Source organism: Taudactylus pleione, unplaced genomic scaffold (genome assembly GCF_031769625.1).
Source record: "Taudactylus pleione unplaced genomic scaffold, aTauple2 ptg000077l, whole genome shotgun sequence".
In the NCBI taxonomy this organism is placed as follows: Eukaryota; Metazoa; Chordata; class Amphibia; order Anura; family Myobatrachidae; genus Taudactylus; species Taudactylus pleione.
The window spans coordinates 3,882,501-3,903,815 of NW_028284479.1; the positions used below are offsets into that span (position 1 = coordinate 3,882,501).

Below are 21,315 nucleotides of genomic sequence, written 5' to 3' on the forward strand. Positions count from 1 at the left end.
CTGTTTACAAAGTAGTAAATGAGAACATTTACATCAATTGATTTGCAAGCTGGTTTATTTCCACATTCAGTTTATGTAAATGTGAATTATATTTAGTAAACACGTCATATACACCTTTTTGTTTTTGCTATTTCAGTGAATGAAAACAACAGAACAACAAACTGCCCTCACCTTAGAGAGATTCATTATTTAATGGGGCACAGCAGCATCATAATGGCACTGCGGGGGCCTGGGTAATTCTCCAGTGTGCCCCACTGCTTCAGGGCTCCGCCCTTTTCTTTGAATGGGCGGGGCTTATCAGGCTCAATGTCAGGACATGACAGTCCCAGTCTGCTGGTGAGGACTAGGAGGAGCTGGAAGCTTAAGATCACTGAATAATTTGTTAATCTCAGTGAGGAAAATTTGAAGAAAGAGGACCATGTGCATTTAAACAATTGTAAAGCATTCAAATAATTATTCAATAGGAGCCAAGTTTTAGTGAAATAGGATTCTGTGTTGTGAGGGATGCACATCATATATTCTAGTACTGTAAATCTTCCCTAATGTACAAGGAAGCACAGATGATATTTTACAATTGCTGGAAGTAAAGATCTGCCAGATTATTTGTTATTATGTTTACGCATACTTAGGAGGGCTCGGTAGTGGTAGGAGGAATAAAATTAGTTGTGTGTGTTACCAGAACACCAATGATGGTGTATAACCAGCTCCTGACCTCAGAATAGAGGGAAACTCCCACAAAAAGATCCTACTTCTGAACATTGCCTCTAAAAGAGAATTGAGGAAGTGGGGAAGAAGAAGTTAGTCCTGAAGAGGACCAGGTAATGTATCTATGATATTAGAGCTTGTATACATGTTCTTGAATATGGACACAAATGGAACTGTTGCATAACAATTACCTAATTGTGGTCCATTTCATGAGCTCAAGCACCACTTCCCATTTACCCTCAGGAGGTTCTCCATCTTGTGGTTTTGGCACAGTTATATTATTATGGATTGTGGAAGGCTCAGGGGCCTGCGCTGGTGCAAGCTCTGTACATTGAGCAGTGTCTGTCTGCAATGATCAGGATGGGGGTGTTCCCAATGGCACTGTCACACTGAGTGTAGTGTAGTGCGAATGCACAAAGGGGGAGGAGACCAGGAGACATGCCTGTGACTCTGTAAGGTATGTGTTATGTTTGTATAGTCCAGGCTTCACTTTGAGAAATATAGTTACTACAGATAAATACAGTATATATATAAGTGGCAATTACAGTGGGGATCATCTTCACTGGGAAACCTATGCATTATACAGTTATAGACCTGTTATGTGGTTTTAGACCTGATCATTATAATTTCTAATCACCGCTTAACATGCCAATAAAAAAATATGGGGTCTTTTTACTAAGTAGTGTTAGGAGACAGAGTGAAAAGTGATAAGAAAGTGATAAGGTGCCAACTCCCAACTCGGCTCCCAACTGTCATCTGACAGGCTGTGTTTGAAAAATGACAGTTGGGAGCTGATTGGCTGGCACCTTATCACTTTTCACTCTGTCTCATAACACTGCTTAGTAAATAGACCCGTATGTACCACCATCATGTATTAAGAAACACATCCAGGGGCTGGAGCTCTAATGCGATCACTTTACTTCTGCTGCAGGATCCCCGGCACGCTATTTCACATGAGAGGAGAACAGACTGTGCATGTTCAAGTGCCCATTGCCAGGGAGTAATCTTACGAATGCTTTACCCAGTAAAATGTACAAACTGTAGCTTATAGGCTACAATGGCTAATGCTCTGTGATCTGATCATATGTGTCCATGATGGGGGATGGGGGGAGGAGTGTTGATGAACCAAGCAGTATTTCTTTGTCTATGCTGAAAGGTGGCATCTCAGTCCTTGCATATTCGGACACATGCTGAAAGGGACTAGGAGACATGGAAAACTGAAAGCAAGGATAGTGTGAGGATGAACATAAGAGAGGAGGGCTCTAACCACAAGTGCTTGGTGAACAAGTGGAGGGTGAACTGGGGAGCAGAGAAGGTCAGGGGAAAGTAGAAGAGTGGAAATTTAGGAGGGGGCAGTCTTTGGTAAAAATAAATATTTTGAGTGAATGTTTGAATATGAAGAGACTGGCTGAAAGGCTAAAATGGCATGGAAGTGAGTTTTCAGGGGAGTTATGCAGATTGGGAGAAGTCCTGGAGGTGGATGTGAGAGGAAGTGATCAGGGGGCAGAGGTGGCAGTCAGAGGAAGAGCAGAGTGGGCGAGTGGAAGCTTGGACAGAGATGAGGTCAGATGTAGGAGGGGCAGAGTTTTTAACTGCTTTGCATGTGAGGGTAAAGAGTTTGAACTGGATTCTGAATGTGTTGGGGAGTTAGTAAAGCAGGTAGGAGGGAGGTCAACACAGAGCATTTAGTGAGGAAAATGAGATCTACAGCAGCATTCATGATGGATTGGAATGAGGAAATGCAAGTGAGGAGGAGTCCAGAGAGAAGAAGGTTACAATAGTGAAGTCAGTAGATGATGTGTGGGTGGATGAGAGTTTTAGTGGCATCAGGGGTGAGAAAGGGCCTGATCTAAGAAATGTTGTTGAAGTGACAAAAGTTAGACATATTTTGAATGTGAGGGTGAAGGTGAGGGGGGAGTCAAAGATGACACACAGGCATTGAAGTTGGGGATGGCTATGAGGATGATGGTGTTCACAGAAAATGAATTAGAGATAGAGGATGGGGCCCTGGTAGGAGCAGAAGATGATGAGTTCAGTTTTGGACATGTTTAGTTGAGAAAATGCTGAGGCATCCTGGATGCGATATGTGAGAGGCATGAAGTTACCCAAGCAAGGACTGGAGGAGAGATGTCACAGGAGGATAGGTAAATTTGAGTATCATAAGCATAAAGGTGGTATTGGAGACCGAAGGAACTTATGAGTTTATAAAGGCAGGAAGTGTAAAGTGAAAAGAGGAGGGGAACAAAGACAGAGCCTTAAGGAACGCTGATAGGTAGAGAAAGGGAGTGGCAAGAAGTGTAAGAGGGAAAATGAACAGTCAGAGAAGGAAGGAGGTGATCCAAGAGAGGGCAGTGGACAATCAACAGTGTTAAAGGCAGTGGAAAGATTGAGAAGGATGGGAACAAAGATATTGATCAATGGTTTTGGCAGTAAGAAGGTAATTGGTGACATTGGTGAGGGCGGTTTCTGTAGAATGGGCAGGACAGAAACCAAATTAAAGAGGGTTCAGAAGGGAGTGGGAAAAACAGGAAGTTGGAGAAAACAATCCTCTCAATGAATTTGGAGGCAAATGGAAGGAGAGAGATGGGGCAGTGGTTACAGAGAAATTCAATGTCAAGTGAGGATTTGTAAGGATGAGAGTGACAAGTACATGTTTGAAGAAGGAGGGGACAGAACCAGTTGATATGAAAGGCTCAAGAGATGGCCAAGGTGGGAGCAGGCAACAGAAGAGAGAGGGATCAAGTCCAAGGGGCATGTGGATGGGTGAGATGATGAGAGGAGGTCCCAAACCTCCTCCCCAGTGGTGGGGGAGAAGGAAGACAAGGTAGAAGGGGAGGAATGAGAGAAAAGTAAAGGAATGAGATATTTTTGCAAACAGTTTGAAAGTAGCAAAGAGACAAGGGTTGGCAGACTAAGAAAAGGATTGTTTAGCATTGGTGAGAGCAGAGGTTAAAGTGGATAGTATGAATTTGAAGTGAAAAAAATCATCGTTAGAGCAATTTCCTTCAGTACCATTCAGCAGTGCATGAGCATTTCTGCAGGTAGCTTGTAGGCTTGGAGTGCCACGGTTGGGGTACAGACCAACAGATGCTAATCATAACAGCCGTGGCAATGGAATCAAGGGCAGACATAAAGGAAGTGTTATAGAGGGAGGCAGCTTGGGCAGGACAGGAAAGGTTGGAGATGGGAAAGAGAAAACAGTCTAGAACAGTTGTTCCCAAACTGGGTGCCATAGGTGCCTCACTGCACTTGTAGGGCTGCCTCAGATTGGTGGTCAAATAACAAATAAAATAATTTTTATTCAGCGTGATAGACAAAACCAGTGCTAATGACTGGCATTCAAAAAATATGTTGACCAAAAGAAGCGTAGCCCTGTCAATCACCACTGAACCTTAGGGAGACATATAAGCACAAACTTTTGGCTCAGGGTTGCTGTGAAAAAAATGCTGATACTCTAGGGTGCCATGATTCGAAAAAGTTTTGGAACCACTGGTCTAGAGAAAAGGAGAATAAGTCCGGATCTAGTGAGTCCAGCTTGCATTTAGTTAGAATGACCTTGGGAAAAGGAGGGGATGATGGAGGGAGGAAGAGACTAAACAAGAGAATGTGATTACTGGACAGAGGCAATGGGGAATTAGTGAAGTCTGAGATGACACAGCAGTGAGAGAAGACAAGGTCCACTGGATGAGATGAAAAGAGGATGAGGAGGGAGTGGAGTTTGGAGACAGAATTTGTAAGGGGTTGTTGAGAGGGATTTTAAAGTCACCTAGTATTAGGGATGGGAGGTCTGTGGCAAAAAGCAAAGCTGCGAAGTTGTTTGGGAATTGGTAGGCAGGGCCATTAGGATGTTAGATGACAGCAAAATGGAGATGAATTAGGTAGAAAAGACAAATTCAGTGAACCTAAAAGGAGGAGAAGGAAAGAGAGGGATCATGGAAGGTGCAGCCAGTAGAAAGAAGAACTCCAACGCCACCACCATAATTGTCCCCAGGGCAAGGGTTGTGGAACAGAGGGAAACCCCTGAATGAGAGTGCAACAGGTGAGGTTCCATTTGAGGGAAAGAGAAAGGTGTATGTGATGGCAAGGAGATTAAGGTAGTTGGAAACAAAGTAGTCAAGGATTGAGGCCAGTTTATTGCACACAGACCTAGCATCCCAGAGAGCACAATAGAAGGGGAATGGAGATGAGGTTGACTGGGTTGGTGGTGTGGAGAGTGTGTGCAGGAGCATTTCTGTAGGAATGAGAAGGAGAGAGTGTACAAATAGGATGGGATTAGAGGATGGGGGATTTAAGCAATAAGCATGCACAGGGACTTAGAGGGGGATGAGCAGGGGAGTGAAATGGGCATAAGTTGGAGATGAGGGGACAGGGAAGAAAGAGAGGGAAGGGACCAATGAGCGAGGCACCTGAAGAGGGAGGATAAAGGACCAGGAATAGTGGGGAGGAGACGGGTGAAAATGCATGTATGTGGGGAATGAAAGGAAGAAGAATAGGAACTGGGGGAGCATTGATGGAATGAAAGGTGAGAACTGGGATGGGGCAGCATGATCTCTCATTATATGTATGTCTCGTATTACTCAGTGTGCTAGTAGTTATACCAAATTTCAACATTAAACGTATAGCTAAACATCTTCAAACAATTTTCCACTGCAAATGTTTGCGAATAATATCTAATGTGACAGTGCTTATTAAGAGATACTGTATAGCAAAGTATTTCCATGCAAATCTTCAAACTTATCTATAAAGATAACTAAACTTGAAATATTTGTAGGAGGTAAACCTTGCCTATGCTATACTATATAAGAGTACTTTTCTAATCCAGTTTACCATATCTCCATGGTTCTAATTATTCCAATTATAATTTGAGAGGTTCTGAAGTTGTTATGGACCAGGGGTGGTGATAGGAGCAGACACAGAAGAAGACTTAAGTGAAAAAGTGGAGTTTTTAATAAGTGACTTAGAAGACATGGGAATGGCAAATAAAAAGTCCAGGTATAGTACTAAAGTGCACTTGATAACTGTAATGGGGGTTAATGGGAAATGTCCAGATAGTGACCGGCAGGAACAGTCCAGTAAACAAATATGGTGAGCTGTAACAGAATGCAGATATGATGAGCTGTAACTGAATGCAGGAATGATGAGCTGTAATGAGTGCAGGTATGGTGAGCTGTAACAAATGCAGGCTGAGGTAATGAAGTCCAGCTGGGAGTGAAGGGAGGCAGGTTTAGGTACTCAGGCAGGTGAAAAGGTATGTGTAGGGTGCAGGGTAAGTCCAGCAGGTTGGAGCAGGCAAGGTTCAGGCTAGTAGTGTAAACAGACAGGCAGGTAAGGCACAGGTACTCTCTCTCAGCCGCAGCTGAGAAACACGTTGCACTGGCAAAGGAAGGAAGGCTCTGGACCTTCCTAAATACTCAGTGCCACACTGTGACTGGCTGGAATGAGCACATGACCTACCAGGATTGGACAGCTGGAATCACATGGTCGCAGGCAAGATGGCGGCGCCCATGCCAACAGAACGGAAACACCGCCAGACCTCACCGGGCCTAGTGACAATGTGCCCACACAGACCCACGCGCAGCCAATGCCCCTCACCAAACACCAGCACCACTGCCAGAGATTCCTGCCATAACGACCTCACAGGTAATACCCGGTGACTACCATGCCGAGAAACCCTGGCCGTGACAGTACCCCCCCTTATGGGTGGCCTCAGGACACTCACCAGGCTTCTCCGGATGGGCAGCATGGAACTTTCTGATAAGTGCAGGAGCATTGACATCTTGGGCAGTGGTAAAAACAACGTTCCTCTGGGCCATAGCCCTTCCAGTCCAGTAGGTACTGCAAATGTCCTCTGCGGAGATGGGAATCCAAGAACTGGGAGACCTCAAACTCTACGCCCCTTTCAGTCTGGACACAGGGAGAAGCAGGCAGGACTCTGTGGAACTTGTTTAGCACCAGGTGTTTCAACAGGGAGACATGAAAGGAATTGGGATTTTTCAGATAAGGGGGTAGCTGAAGGCAATAAGCCATGGGGTTAATGACTTCTATGATGGAGAAGGGCCCGATGAAGTGTGGAGCAAATTTCATGGATGGTACTCGAAGTCGTGGTTCCGGGTGGACAACCAGACCTGGTCTCCAACTTGCTTACGTGGTACATTCCTATGCTTCTTATCAGCTTGAACTTTGTAACGGGAGGACGCCTTCTCCAGGTCAGTACGACCTTGAGACCAGATTGAAGCAAATTTCTGTACAGTGTCTTCTACAGCTGGGACATCAAAAACGGGCAGGCTTTGAAATTCAGGGACCCGAGGATGAAGGCCGTAGACCACTTGGAATGGTGTTTGGTTCGAGGAAGAGTGGTAGGAGGTATTATGAGCAAATTCAGCCCATGGCAGCAATGCAGACCAATTGTCTTGGGAAGATGTCATAAAAATCCTCAGGAAGGTCTCAAGGTCTTGATTAACCCTCTCAGTGGAACCGTTGCTTTGTGGGTGATAAGCCATAGAAAAATTTAGCTTTACTTGCAATACAGAACATAAGGTTCTCCAAAATTTTGCTGTGAACTGAACACTACAGTCAGAGACAATCTCAGCAGGAAGACCATGGAGACGGAAAATATGTTGAACGAACAAGTGAGCCAAGTCAGGGGCAGAAGGCACTTTCTTTAGTGGTATGTAATTGACCATTTTAGAGAATCGGTCTACTATGACCCAGATGGTAGTAAACCTTTGGGAATTCGGCATCCACGGATGTGATGGAATAGGTAGTGATAACAACTCACCAGCCGGTGCCTGACGTGAAGATTTATGCTGGGCACATGAAGAACATGAAGAAATAAAGTCCGACACGTCTGCTTTCATGGATGGCCACCAATAGCCTCTCTTTAAAAATTCCAAGGTCTTCCGGGTACCTGAGTGACCTGAAAATTGAGAGGAATGAGCCCAGGTGAGGAGCTTCTTCCTTAACTCCGGGGCCACAAAGGACTGCCCTGTAGGGGGCTGTAATTGTAAGGTGGCAAAGACTCTTGACTCCAAAACAAGGGTATATTGTTGATTCTCTGATTTGTCATCACAGCGGAAAGATCTGGACAGGGCATATGCCTTTTGATTAAGGGCTCCAGACCAGAAGGTCAGGGTGAACTGGAACCAAGCAAAAAATATCGCCCATTGGGCCAAACGAGGACTCACGCACTGAAGATTCTTGAGGAAGAGAAGATTTCTATGGTCCGTGAAGATAGTGAAGGGAAACTTGGCCCCGTCCAGCAGGTATCTCCATTCTTTTAATGCTAACTTTACTGCTAAAAGTTCTTGTCTACCAATGGCATAATTTCTCTCAGCAGAAGAAAACTTCTTGGAGAAGAACCCACAAGGATGAACTCAATTATCGTCATAACTCTGGGAAAGAACTGCATCCATAGCCTCTGATGATGCATCCACGTCCACTAGAAACGGCCTATCCAGATCTGGTTGTCGTAAGACTGGAGTTGAAATCAATGCCTGTTTTAAAAGTTGGAAGGCAGTCTCTGCCTCAGGTGGCCATAGGGCAGGGTAAGCGTCTTTTCGGGTCAATGCGGTAATGGGAGCCAGTAATGATGGAAATCCTTTAATAAAACGTCTATAGTAGTTGGAGAAACCAAGCAATCTCTGCATGGCTTTCAAAGTTTGAGGACGGGACCAATCCAAAATTGTCTGCACCTTCTTGGGATCCATTTCAAGACTGGAGCCAGAGATGACGTAACCAAGGAATGGCACACTGGGAACCCCAAAGCCACATTTCTCCAGTTTGCAGTAAAGGTGTTTTTTTCTCAGACAGGACAATACTTCCTTCACATGTTCATGATGTTTTGTTACAGAAGACGAAAAAATCAATATATCGTCCAGGTAAACTACAACCGAGACGTACAACAGGTCCCGGAAAATCTCATTAACAAAACCCTGAAACACGGCTGGGGCATTGCACAACCCAAAACGCATAACAAGGTATTCAAAGTGTCCATCTCTAGTATTAATGGTGGCCTTCCATTCATCGCCAGCACGAATGCTGGCGATGAGAATATGATGGACCCTTTAACTCTGTCAAACAATTCTGTGATCAGGGGAAGAGGATATTGATTCTTAATCGTTATATCATTGAGGCCCCGATAATCTATACAAGGTCTTAGGCCTCTGTCTTTCTTGCCAACGAAAAAGAAGCCGGCTCCAGTGGGAGAGGTGGAAGGATGAATAAACCCCTTTGCTAGGTTGTCCTGGATGTACTCTGACATGGCTTGAGTCTCAGGCACGGATAGAGGATAGGTGCGACCACGAGGTGGCATCTTGTCAGGTAGCAGCTCGACAGGACAGTCCCATTCTCTGTGGGGAGGTAAGACGTTCGCCCGTTGCTCGGAAAAACATCAGAGAACATCTGGTACTCCTTGGGAATATCTGGAGATGTTAACTAAGCTGTCTTTCTTACAGGTCGTATTTTGGGAAGACAGGATTTCTGACAGTCAGTTCCCCATGAAAGAATCTGCATTTAACACAAGTCTATCCTGGGATTATGTTGGTGTAACCAGGGTAGTCCTAAAATGATTTCTTGAGAAGCCTCTGGTATCACTAAGGACTTTAAAGACTCGGAGTGGAGTGCCCCAACACGAACTAATACTGATTGAGTTTCCTTGGTGACCAGTCCTTTAGCTAGAGGATGTCCATCTACAGATGTCAGAGAAATTGCTTGCTTGAGAGATGAACAAGGAATCTGTAGTTTATCAACTAGGCTGGAAGTTCTGAAGTTTCCGGCTGCTCCAGAGTCTAATAGAGCAGAGACGAAGACAGGGTTGGCCTTGAGATCCAAAGCTAAGGAAATCTTGAAATCTTTAGTATTTGGGGATGGGCACATAACTCCTAACTTGATGTCCCCAAGGTCAGTTAGGAATGGGCGTTTCCCGACTTGCGGGAGCAGGAGGCCACCAGGTGACCAGAATCTCCGCAGTACAGAGGTTTTTTAACATCCTTCTCTGATGTTCCTCTTTGGAGAGATGGGTTTGGTTCACCTGCATAGGCTCCTCATCTATAGGAGGATGGGGTGGACAGTTAGGCAAGGGAGACGTGAATGACCTTTTCTGGTGAGTTCTGTGCTTTTCAGCCTGACGTTCTCTGAAGTGTAGGTCAATTTTGTTGCAGAGTGAGATCATATCATTTAAAATGGTGGGAAGCTCACGGGTAATCAGATCATCTTTTAATCGGTCAGAAAGGCCATGCCAAAAGGCTGAGGTGAGGGCCTCCTCATTCCACTTAAGCTCTGATGCTAAGATTTAAAACTGTGTGGCATATTGGCTGACAGGACGGGCTCCTTGTCTCAGGGTCATGATGCTGGACGATGCTCTCAGTACTCTCCTACCTAAAAATGGAGCGGCCTCTTGGACGCTCGCATAGCTGTAGCGAGCGTCCATGATGATGGTCGCGATGGTCAAGAACATCGCGACCATCGGGCTTGCGATGAGACCCTGCGGTAGGGTCTCGCTGCCGCAAGCCCTGGAGTGATTTTGGCTCTTTCAGAGCTAAAATCACTCCCACTGACACTAGTGATGTCAGTGGGGCCGGACCCAGACAGTAGGCGTTCCCATGGGAACGCCTCCGTCTGGCAGCCACGCCCACCAAAGGGGCCGTGCTGTCAGTCACCATTGACAGCACGCCCCCTAGGGTGCGGGACCCGGAGTGACAGCTTGGCTGTCGCTATGCGGGTCTCGCGCATGCGCACAATGGAGCTCCCTCCGTCGTGCGCATGCGCATTAGGGCACCATCGACCTGCTTGTGAGCGTCCTACACTCGCGAGCGGGTCTGAATTAGGCCCATTGTGAGTCCAGGTTCATCGAAAATCCTCCTGAGTGAAGATACAAAGTCTGTATAGTTATCCAGCAGCGAGTATGAATGCTCCCAGAGTGGGGAGGCCTAATCCAAAGCCGAGCCGGTCAACAATGACACGATATATGCCACTTTAGTTCTAGCAGTGGGGAAGTTATCAGGCTGTAACGTAAAGTGTATATCACACTTCCCATGCTTGGCATGGGAAGATGCAGACGAGGGGGTACCCTGGTCCCTGTATTACCAGGCACAGGAGGAGGTATAGTTGCTGATACTGCAGGGGTGATTAACGAGGTTTGCAGGTTATCTTGGTGTTTAGACATCTCCTGTAGGAACTGAGCCATCTGATGTTGCATAGCTTCCAGGTTTTCTAAACAACCAGCAATAGAGCAAAATAAATCCGCTCCAGACTCCTGTTCCATGGCCGGATCCATGGGACCAGTGCAAACTGTGAGGTTCTGAATTTGTTGTGGACCCAGGGTGGTGATAGGAGCAGACACAGAAGAAGACTTAAGTGAAAAAGTGGAGTTTTTAATAAGTGACTTAGAAGACATGGGAATGGCAAATAAAAAGTCCAGGTATAGCACTAAAGTGCACTTGATAACTATAGTGGGGGTTAATGGGAAATGTCCAGATAGTGACAGGCAGGAACAGTACAGTAAACAAGTATGATGAGCTGTAACAGAATGCAGATATGATGAGCTGTAACAAATGCAGGAGGTAATGAAGTCCAGCTGGGAGTGAAGGGAGGCAAGGTGCAGGGAACAGCAGGTTCAGGCAGGTGAAAAGGTATGTGGAGGGTGCAGGGTAAGTCCAGCAGGTTGGAGCAGGCAATGTTCAGGCTAGCAGCATAAACAGACAGGCAGGTAAGGCACAGGTACTCTCTCTCAGCCGCAGCTGAGAAACACGTTGCACTGGCAAAGGAAGGAAGGCTCTGGACCTTCCTATATACTCAGTGCCGCGCTGTGACTGGCTGGAATGAGCACATGACCTACCAGGATTGGACAGCTGGAATCACATGGTCGCAGTCAAGATGGCGGCGCCCATGCCAATGGAACGGAAACACCACCAGACCTCACCAGGCCTAGTGACAATGTGCCCGCACAGAACCACGCACAGCCAATGTCCCTCGCCAAACACCAGCACCGCTGCCAGAGACCCCCCACCATAACGACCTCACAGGTAATACCCGGTGACTACCATGCCGAGAAACCCTGGCTGTGACATAATTCATATACATATAGTCATTGTATTACTAAAGCATACCAGAGATTCAATACACCAACCACGACTAAACCAACTGAGAAAGCCGATGGTAGGATGGTGCATGTTAGCACGCTTGATCATGCCTCTAAAGTGACAGGGCAGATTTACAGAAAATACTGGCCCCTGGTCGCTTCAGATACTATGCTAAAATTGGGGAGAACACCACCCCCGATGAATGCTTATAGAAGAGGACCGAACCTATGGCAGCTTCTCATGTGGCCTACGGTAAGGCCAAGTAAATCTACTGATTCATGGTTGAGCACTGCGAAAACAGGATGCTTCAAGTGTAATGCCTGTGTAACATGTCGATCTATGGTGAGCGGAGGGACGTTCCCACATCCACATAGTGGAAAGAAGATACCTATCAGACATAAATTGTCGTGCATTACGAAGTTTGTAATCTACTTCCTAACATGCCCAAGTGGCCTTTATTATGTTGGAATGACGACCAGGTCATTTAGGGATCGGATGGCGAATCACCGAGCTTATATCCGAGCAGCATTAAATACTGGTGAAACCGACAAGCCCGTCACTAAACATTTTTTACTCCATGGGCATCAAGTCTCGACACTAAGGTGTTTGCTAATTGACCATGTCCCTGAACATAAGAGAGGAGGTAATCGTGAGCTGAGGCTTAAGAAGTTGGAATCCCGTTGGATACACAGACTTAACACAGTATCCCCAAGCGGTTTAAATGAGAATAACCCATTAAAAATATTTTTAGAATGATGGGGTAGCTACGCAAAGAGATATTTTGCCTTCTTTATTTCTCTAATTTTTTAAAAAATTTTGAGTGCAAATACACTGGAGTACGGTCTAGTGGTTTTTCTCTTTTTCTCTTTTTTTATGTATAATTAGTGTATTGGTACATTTATGTTTATCTATTCTCCGTTCTGTTTTTAGTATAACACTATCATGTATACTGTCGATACATTTTTTAGGGTGACTTAAATATATAGTGAAGGTTGATTATAGGCTTTTGGGAGCCTTTTTGTAGATGAGGTCTTATACCGCATTATGCTAATAGATAAGAACATCAGCATTTTTAATCCTTATGTATTCTTCTGCATATCTATTGTCTTATATTTGTACCGCATGTTAGTCCCTATCCTGATTTCCCTTATTTGCATAGAAGCATAACTATGCACTATATTTAGATGTTTCGATTGAGTCACATTGTGACTGGTGATTTATACTATACAAAATAATGAAGTATTAGTAATCCCTTGTTACTAGGGATACATCACTAGGGTCCGGCCTCTGGGATTCCGCACTTCCATTTTTTTGGAACCTCTTATTGCAGTGGAATGTATTTGGCATGCAATCACTATGTAGTTGCCATGGCAACATATCCGGGTTGTGCTCCTTGGAAAGTGCGATGACGCACTTCCGTTTTCGGAACCCCGTGAGTCACTACTGATCCTCAACCTTGGGCTATGATCGTTGGGACCAGAGGTGATATATAAGCCCCGTTGAGTGTCCTATATTGAAATTAGTTTTCTCAGTTTTTCTATTGCTGTTGGTATCAGCCCGCACACTCAGTCAGTGATTGTTGTTTAATGTGCCAAAAGTGATGTATCCCTGGTTGCTGTGTAAACTATTCACAGCTGACATAATTTGACATTATCTGTAACAGGTAATTGATTGAAAGTGCTATTTAAGGGAGCTCAGGAGGTAGGATCAGTATGCTCTTTGGTTGCATGCTGAACGGATGTCTCCCATGAATTTGTCTAGACAAAGAGGCTCCGACACCAAAACGTCGACTATGGCCCTCATTCAGAGCCACTCGCTAGCGGCAGTACGCTCGTTCCGAGCGATGTTCGCACATCTGCGCATGCGTACGGATCGTTATACGCATGCGCGAACCAGTCAGTGCGGCCGAAATTCATGTGCTCGCAATATAGCGAATGCCTGCTATTTTGAGTGACAGAATGAGGCGTATGTGGGTGGTAACAGGGGAAGGTGCTTGAAAACGGGGAGTGGAGATCAGAACGCAGGCGTGCTTAAAGGTCAAAACGGGCGTTTTATGGGTGTGCATAATTAATACAGCAGCGTCATTGACCACGTCACTGGGTTATTTTATAGCCAGAACTGCTCGCAAGATTGTGGTAGCAAAAACCAACCACAAGAATAGCGAGCAGTTCATACGCTGGTCGATGTACTCGATTAATCTAATAAATAGCGGACATGACGTATGGTGCGAGCGGCCAGGGGGCGTTTTTAACAAATAAACGAGCGTATGTTTTGCTCGCTCGTTCAGACTTAGAGGTGTGAACAGACTGCAATTTGCGAACGGATCATTTGAATAGCCACCCCTTGTTTTTGAACGAACGACCGCAAATAGCGAACGGCTCTGAATCAGGCCCTATATTCCTTGAATGTTGGATTAAGAAAAAGTGGATTTTTCTATATACACAAGCGGTGAGTGCCCTGATTTTGGCTTTTGTGCCAAATCTTGGACTATATATAAATAATTTAAAATTATATTTAATTATGATTAGATTTATATTATTATTATTATGATTATTATTATTCATAATATACTATATTGTGTAAATGGCAACCATAAGATACACAGCTTCTTTTCTGCCTTACTCGAGTATGTTAAAAACATAGTGATAAAAGATTAATCTGTCCAGGAAAACTACTAGAGATGTGCGCAGACTCCGAAACTGACTACAGAACAGAACTGTGACTCGGTTTGACTCAGAACCCCAAAGTGATTCCGAAATAGAAATCGATTCAACTCGGAACCCAAGTTTAGGTGTGTTCATATTTCAGGAAAGCCAAAACGCACATCTCTAGAAACTACACCTACTAAAGTTCCATCTAGCAGGATATTGGTCTATTTTCATTGTATTTAAACAGTATAAAACTTGGCTTTATATATGCTGCAATGTATTATGCAATGATACAGTGATAACATGTACCAAGCAGGGCTGTAAAGGAGAGAGATGTAGTTAATGTAATAACCAAAAATGAATTTGATACCTTACTGTCACTATGAGAATGAAGCTCTGGGCCTGATTCAGACCCGTTCACACGCAGCCGTCAGCAGCCAAAGAATGCAAATCCCGCGATCGCTAGCAAGACATTAGCACGCCCAGTATGTCTTGCCGTCCGATCGTGGTATGTATTTAGACGCCCACCAGCCTGACACAAGACGCCCACTTTCTCTTAGTAACCCAGGTCATCTCCAGGAAGTGTATGAAACAATCGGTAACATTGAGTAAAATCGGACCCATACGCATCGAGTGCTGCAGTGTGTAATTCCACCATGTGACATGTAAGCTGACGATGCATCTTAATTATGCACGCCCCTGAAATGGCATTGAGACGCACAGACATGCCTGCGTTCGCACCATCACACCCCCGTTACCATCGACCACCCCCTATCACCACCCACAAATGGCACGTCCTGTCACTCATGCTTGCGGTGCGTCTGTGTACAGGGTGCGATCGTTTGGCGATCACACGGACTGGTTTGCGCATGCGCACTGCATCTTATACGCATGCGCAGATTGCAAACATCAGCAGGCTACGTGCGAACGCAGCCTTTCGAACGGGTCTGAATCAGGCCCTCTGTGCTAAGCAGTATTTTTTAAAAATGTTTTTTATGAAAAGAATTTTAAAGAGTTTACAAATAGTGTATAGAATATATTATACAATTTTCTGTAGATAATGAATAGTGTACAGTGCAACAGTTATTGATTTTGAGTAGCTACTACCGTATTGTATAGATTACATATACAGGGCCGTAACTAGAGGTGTGCAAACAGTGCTGTTGAACAGAGTGCAGGGCCCTGTGGGCGGTACAGTTGCTGCCCCACGGTCCCTGCATCTGGCTAGCAGTTTACCGGAAATGGCAGCTTGCAGCCAGAATCGCTACTGCAGTGCCGTCCAGAGTGTCCGCACACTCCAGAAATGGACACCGCAACTTATACAGCCTCCTGAGCATCCTGAGGGGTCTATTTACTAAGCAGTGTTAGGAGACAGAGTGAAAAGTGATAAGAAAGTGATAAGGTGCCAGCCAATCAGCTCCCAACTGTCATTTTTTCAAACACAGCCTGTGAGATGACAGTTGGGAGCTGATTGGCTGGTACCTTATCACTTTCTTATCACTTTTCACTGTCTCCTAACACTGCTTAGCAAATAGACCCCTGGGTATGCTCCGGGCACTGTTGTTTTTCCCCGCCCCCTATGCATGACATCATGCCAACATGCACTCAGGGATGGGGGCGTGGCCAGCACAGGGTGCCATAACACCCAGTTACGGCACTGTACATATAATATTGAATATCATCACCTATGTCAATAGTGGTATGTGAAGTATATTAGTATAATATCAAACACCGTATAGGAAAAACAAGAGGAAGGTGAGTGGACATGAAACAGATGCAGCACATTTTACCTTTTTTTTTTTTTAAAACAGTAACTGAGAAAGGTGATGAGCAGGGGCTGGCTGGCAACTTTCAGGCTGGGGGCAGACACAAGTATGTGGCCCTAGCTTAAATACCAGCACAGTGCAACAGGAAAATAAGCATAACAAAAATCCTGTAGGCAGAGGTGTAGCGTGGAGTCACTGCGAGTTACGGTACCCTCCCATAGGACTAAATATATTAAAATAAGATTGCAATTACCTGCCGTCCTTAGATCCGTCCCCACAGCAAAAAAAAATAAACCACAATAGCCCCTCACAGGAAAACAAACAAACATATTGCTCTGTCCTGGCTGGTGGGTGTTTCGTCAGTGTATCTACCAGGGAACGGACCATATTTAAGAAAAAAAAAACTTTCAGAAATTATTGATTTTTTAATGAACAAATTAGGTAAATAATGCAATTTAAAAGTATTTTTAATAACATGTTTGCAATAAAAAACCCCAGTGTGTATCTGGTGCACCCTTCGGTGTGTCTAGAAAGCCTTTGTAGCATTATCCTCCAGTCCTTGAGCATTATCTATTCAATTTATAGAATTCCCTTTAACAATTGACACCCCATAGCATCATCCCTCCTCATGTAATGTTGATACCTCCAGATATTATCCCCCAATGGCATATTCATGTACTCCCCAGTAGTATAACCTCTCCCACCCCATCCACCTCAGTGACCATAGCTCCCTAGGCATGGCCGCACACGGGCCAGATAATAAAAGGCGAGACCAAAGCCAGGGAGGCATGGCAACGCCCCCTCTGGGCCCCTCCAACAAGCCTGGAACCAGATAACTTGTACCCACTCCCCCCTCTCTGCACCCTTGTCCATAGGTGACACCTCCTCCCCTCGTTGATTACAGATCCCCCTATTTGCCCCCTCCCCCCCATGTGCCACCTCCAATATATATTCACAGCAAAGCACAGCAGAGTGTGTGACAGTCAGATCATAGGTGACCTATCAATCCCCACTGAGCAGGAAGCAGCACTCGGAGGGGCTGATGATCACACTTCAGCAGCTACTGAGTGCCTTTAGCGATTCAGTTCTTAAATAAGGGAACTCCAGTTTCCCTCTAAGCACTTTTGCAGTGCTGGGAACTCCAGAATTCCAATTGCAAGACATTCTACGGTGCAGAAACTACATGTGATGTCGGCGGTCACAAACTGCTGACACCTCAGCCTGGCCCCTCACAGCACAGAAAAGGATTTCCTCTCATACACTGTAGGAGTCCAAGTCAGCTGGGAGCATTAATAGGACTGCAGAGGAGCACAGTCCGAGGTCACATAGGATGCGACCAAAGCAGGAAAAAGCCCACCTAGCTGTGGTTGCATACCATGCCAGACAATTTGTCAACAGCAGCATGGGAATGGCTGGGCATTACTAATGTGCGGCCCAACTGGTGAGCAATAAGCACACAGCCCAGTTAGTATATCTGCATTATTCTCACGGCTGGGCATTTAAAACTGCAGCCCAGTTAGCGTTTGCCATGATCAGCGCAAGGGCTATGGAGCTCCAAAAAGCGATTAGTAAACACACGATGTGTGAATTTAAGTAGGTTAGCAAATAAACTGTAAATATAAGGTCCTGGCATCTGGCATCTTATTATAGTTGCATATATGAACACTTGAGTGCAGAGATCAGAAGTTCCTGCACGCTTCTGCTGTGTATCTCTGCAGCTCCATCTAGAGCAGGTGGTACATCAGGGCACCAGCCAGTGGTAGTCATTACCAGTGCAGACTGCACCATGGAGACAAGAGAATAGTACCGGCCCGAGGACCATCCCACCCCTCGTGATGAGGAAGCAGAAAAGAAGGTTCCAATAATTGATCAAGCAAAATTGTACTAAAGGGTCATTGAGGATATTTAATATCATAATTAAAATTAGTATGTATTTAATCTCTGTAGGAAGGGTGTCAATATAAGTTTCCCAAATAGAAAAGAACATCTTAATCTTTTGTTCTTTAAGCGGTAGATGTTTCCATCCAGTCTATTTTAAAGACAGAAAACAATTTATCTATGAACATGGCTGGGGAGGAGGATTATAGTGGATCTATTGCTGTAAAGTAATTTTTGGGCTGAAATGATAAGCAGTAATCTTTTTCCACCTGTAGAGATTCTAGTGCCAGTAAGTAGAACACCCCAGATTGCCCATTCAGGTGACAAGAGCATAACATTTACCAATGCAGAAGTAGCATATTGTTTTAGTTGACAGCAATCCCAAAAATAATGATGAAGGGAAGCCTCTGTTCAGGCACATTTGGGACAGGCTGAGGGATCAGAAAGTCCAATAAGGTAAGGTGACAATGAATATGGGATAAATATCCTCAATAAATTATATGGCAAATAATTTCTCTACAACTGGAAGTAACATACAGTACAGTACTGTACAGATTGATAATTCAAGAGACATTAAATGGACATATCAGTGAGACATAGAAAGTTCCAGCCACTTTACAATACCTGTATTGTAAGAGGAATCATAATGTGGAATACAAATGAGAAATACAGTAGCTCTCCCAGAAGGGATGGGTACGGGATGTCAGCGCTCAGGATCCCGGCTGTCAAAATTCAGACGCTGGCATCCCAACAGTGTTAGGATACCGACACCTGTCGGTTGGTATCCTAGCCCTCCCCCTCCCCCTACCTTAACCCTAGCCAACCCTCCCTGGTGCGTGAAACTAACCTTCCCCCTTAGTGCCTAAACCTAACCTCCTCCTCCCCACACCCTAAACCTCCCCGCAACTTAACTTCTGGATGCCGATGGTCGTGTGGCCGGCACTGGGATTCTGACAGGTGTCGGGGAGGGTTAGGGTGCCTAGGGTTAGGATGCAGGAAGGGAGGGTTAGGGGGTAAAAGGGGGAGGGTTAGAATACTTCCGTAGCCCGTGTTGGGATTCTGAGCATTGGGATGCCGCTATCGGTCTTTTGATGACTGGCATCCCGACTGCCGGTCTCCCATACCCAACCCGTACTGAACAGTGGTATTCCGGAGAATATAATAATTATTAGATGGATGCTCTGTACTAAGCAGTGGAATACTAGAGAACCTTATCATTCAGAGAAGGATGCTATGTACTAAGCAGTGATAAATCAAATAACAGCATCAATGTCAGAAAAATGCACTGTGCGAAGCAGTGGCATAACAGAGAAATTTACATTTATGAGAAGAAAGCAATGTGCTAAGCAGTGGCATAACAAAATCTTACCATTATGAGAAGAAAGCAATGTGCTAAGCAGAGGAATATATATCGGAGAACATTATAAGTATGAACAGGATATACTGGGCCTGATTCAGAGCCGCTCGTAAGCGGCCGCTCGTTCGCTCCGAGCGATGTTCGCACATCTGCGCATGCGTATGGGTCGTAATGTGCATGCGCCAACCAGTCAGTGCGGTCGGAAATCATGTGCTCACAAAATAGCGAGGGGCTGCTAATTTGATCGACAGGATGAGGCGTTTGTGTGTGGTAACAGGGGAAGGTGCTTGAAAACGGGGAGTGGAGATCCGAACGCAGGCATGCCAAACGGTCAAAACGGGTATTTAATGGGTGTGCATAATTAACAAAGCAGCGTCATCGACCACGTCACTTGGTTGTCTTTTAGCCTGAACTGCTCACATGATTGCGGTAGGAAAATGCTACCACAAGAATAGCGAGCAGTTCATACACCTTTCGATGTACTCGATTAATCAAATAAATAGCGGAGATGACGTATGATGCGAACGGCCAAGGGGCGTCTTTACAAAATAGCGAGCGCATGTTTTGTTCAGTCGTTCAGACATAGAGGCGTCAACAGACCGCAAAGAGCGAGCGCTCAATTTAAATAGCCAGCCCCTTTTTCTGAACGAGCGAGCGCAAATAGCGTCCGGCTCTGAATCAGGCCCACTGTACTGAGTGGTGATTATTTGAAAAATGTTAATAATATGAGTAGGATACACTGTGCTATGAACGGGGATTTAATTTATTCTGACTGAAGAATAAGCATTTAGTACATCTCAACATATGATTCAAATTAAACTAGATAATATTTAGTATTAACAAAAACTATTTAAATAGTCAAAAAAAGTTAAATCAAAATACATAAGGAACTATGTATATAAATGCTGTACAATATACAATTTTAACATAATAAATAATATATTCAAGATTTAATCATGCATGAGGACTTATTTGTAATGTTACATTAAATGTATTTGCGTCATGACAGGCAAAATCAGCTTTAAAGGTAATTTACTTGTTATAAATACAGATATTTTTGCAGAAAATGTTTGTTAAAAAATGTGTAAACAACACATCACTTGCATTTTACAACTTGTATTTAAAACTACTAAGTAATTTCAAACCAATTATGTTACATTGTTATCTAATCTGGCACAGTGATGCTCACAATCAGGAATTAAGACTAAAATAATACACACAAAATGCAGTCCATAGCAATAACAAACATATGTTTAACTTACCATAATGAATATATCCACAATCTTCCTGCAATATAATATTTGCTAAATTATTAATCAGAAAAGAGTTATTCAGATATATAAGATGAGCAGAAACAATCACTGTCATACTTGATAGTTTTGTCTTTACAATTAATGTATCAATGTATTCACATTTATTGTATTATAAAGCTTCTGTTAACAGGGTGACACATTAGTCACAACTCTGTGATAATGTAAAATTGGTTTTACCTTTGCTGCAGGGTTCCATAAATTAACAGTGAGGTAGCAGATATTTAAGTCCTTCTCCTTTTACACGTCACTAAAACGTACTATTATTTAAATTGCAGCACACTGCCTTAACCCTTCAGGTTTCTCAGCATGTTCTGATAGACAATAGCTTAAATGTAAATATGGAATCCCGCTAAGCCAGCACATGAATGGCTGTACAGATATTGTTTCAGCTTAACACTTTCAATAAAACTACCTGTGTCACCTGGATTTTTTGCTGGCAATAAAAGATTAATGAATTTCATTATGTTGTGTTGTTGTGCTGTACAATGACTTTCAGTTATACAGTTAGGGGTTTTAGAGACTATTAAGATAGATAGGAATACCTGATTTTTTTTCTGTAAATGTATGTAC

At 44.3% G+C, this 21,315-nt stretch overlaps 1 protein-coding gene across 1 annotated transcript in view; it reads right to left on the reverse strand.

Moving 5' to 3' along the window:
- Positions 1-20,715, reverse strand: part of LOC148532436 (transcription factor Spi-C-like) — a 43,747-nt gene extending 23,032 nt beyond the window's left edge. Inside the window, exon 1 of the mRNA XM_088467873.1 lies at positions 20,695-20,715. Coding sequence (XP_088323999.1) covers positions 20,695-20,697 — 3 coding nt within the window. The 5' untranslated portion in view covers positions 20,698-20,715. The remainder of the gene's footprint in view (positions 1-20,694) is intronic.
- Between the last annotated feature and the right edge of the window lie 600 nt (positions 20,716-21,315).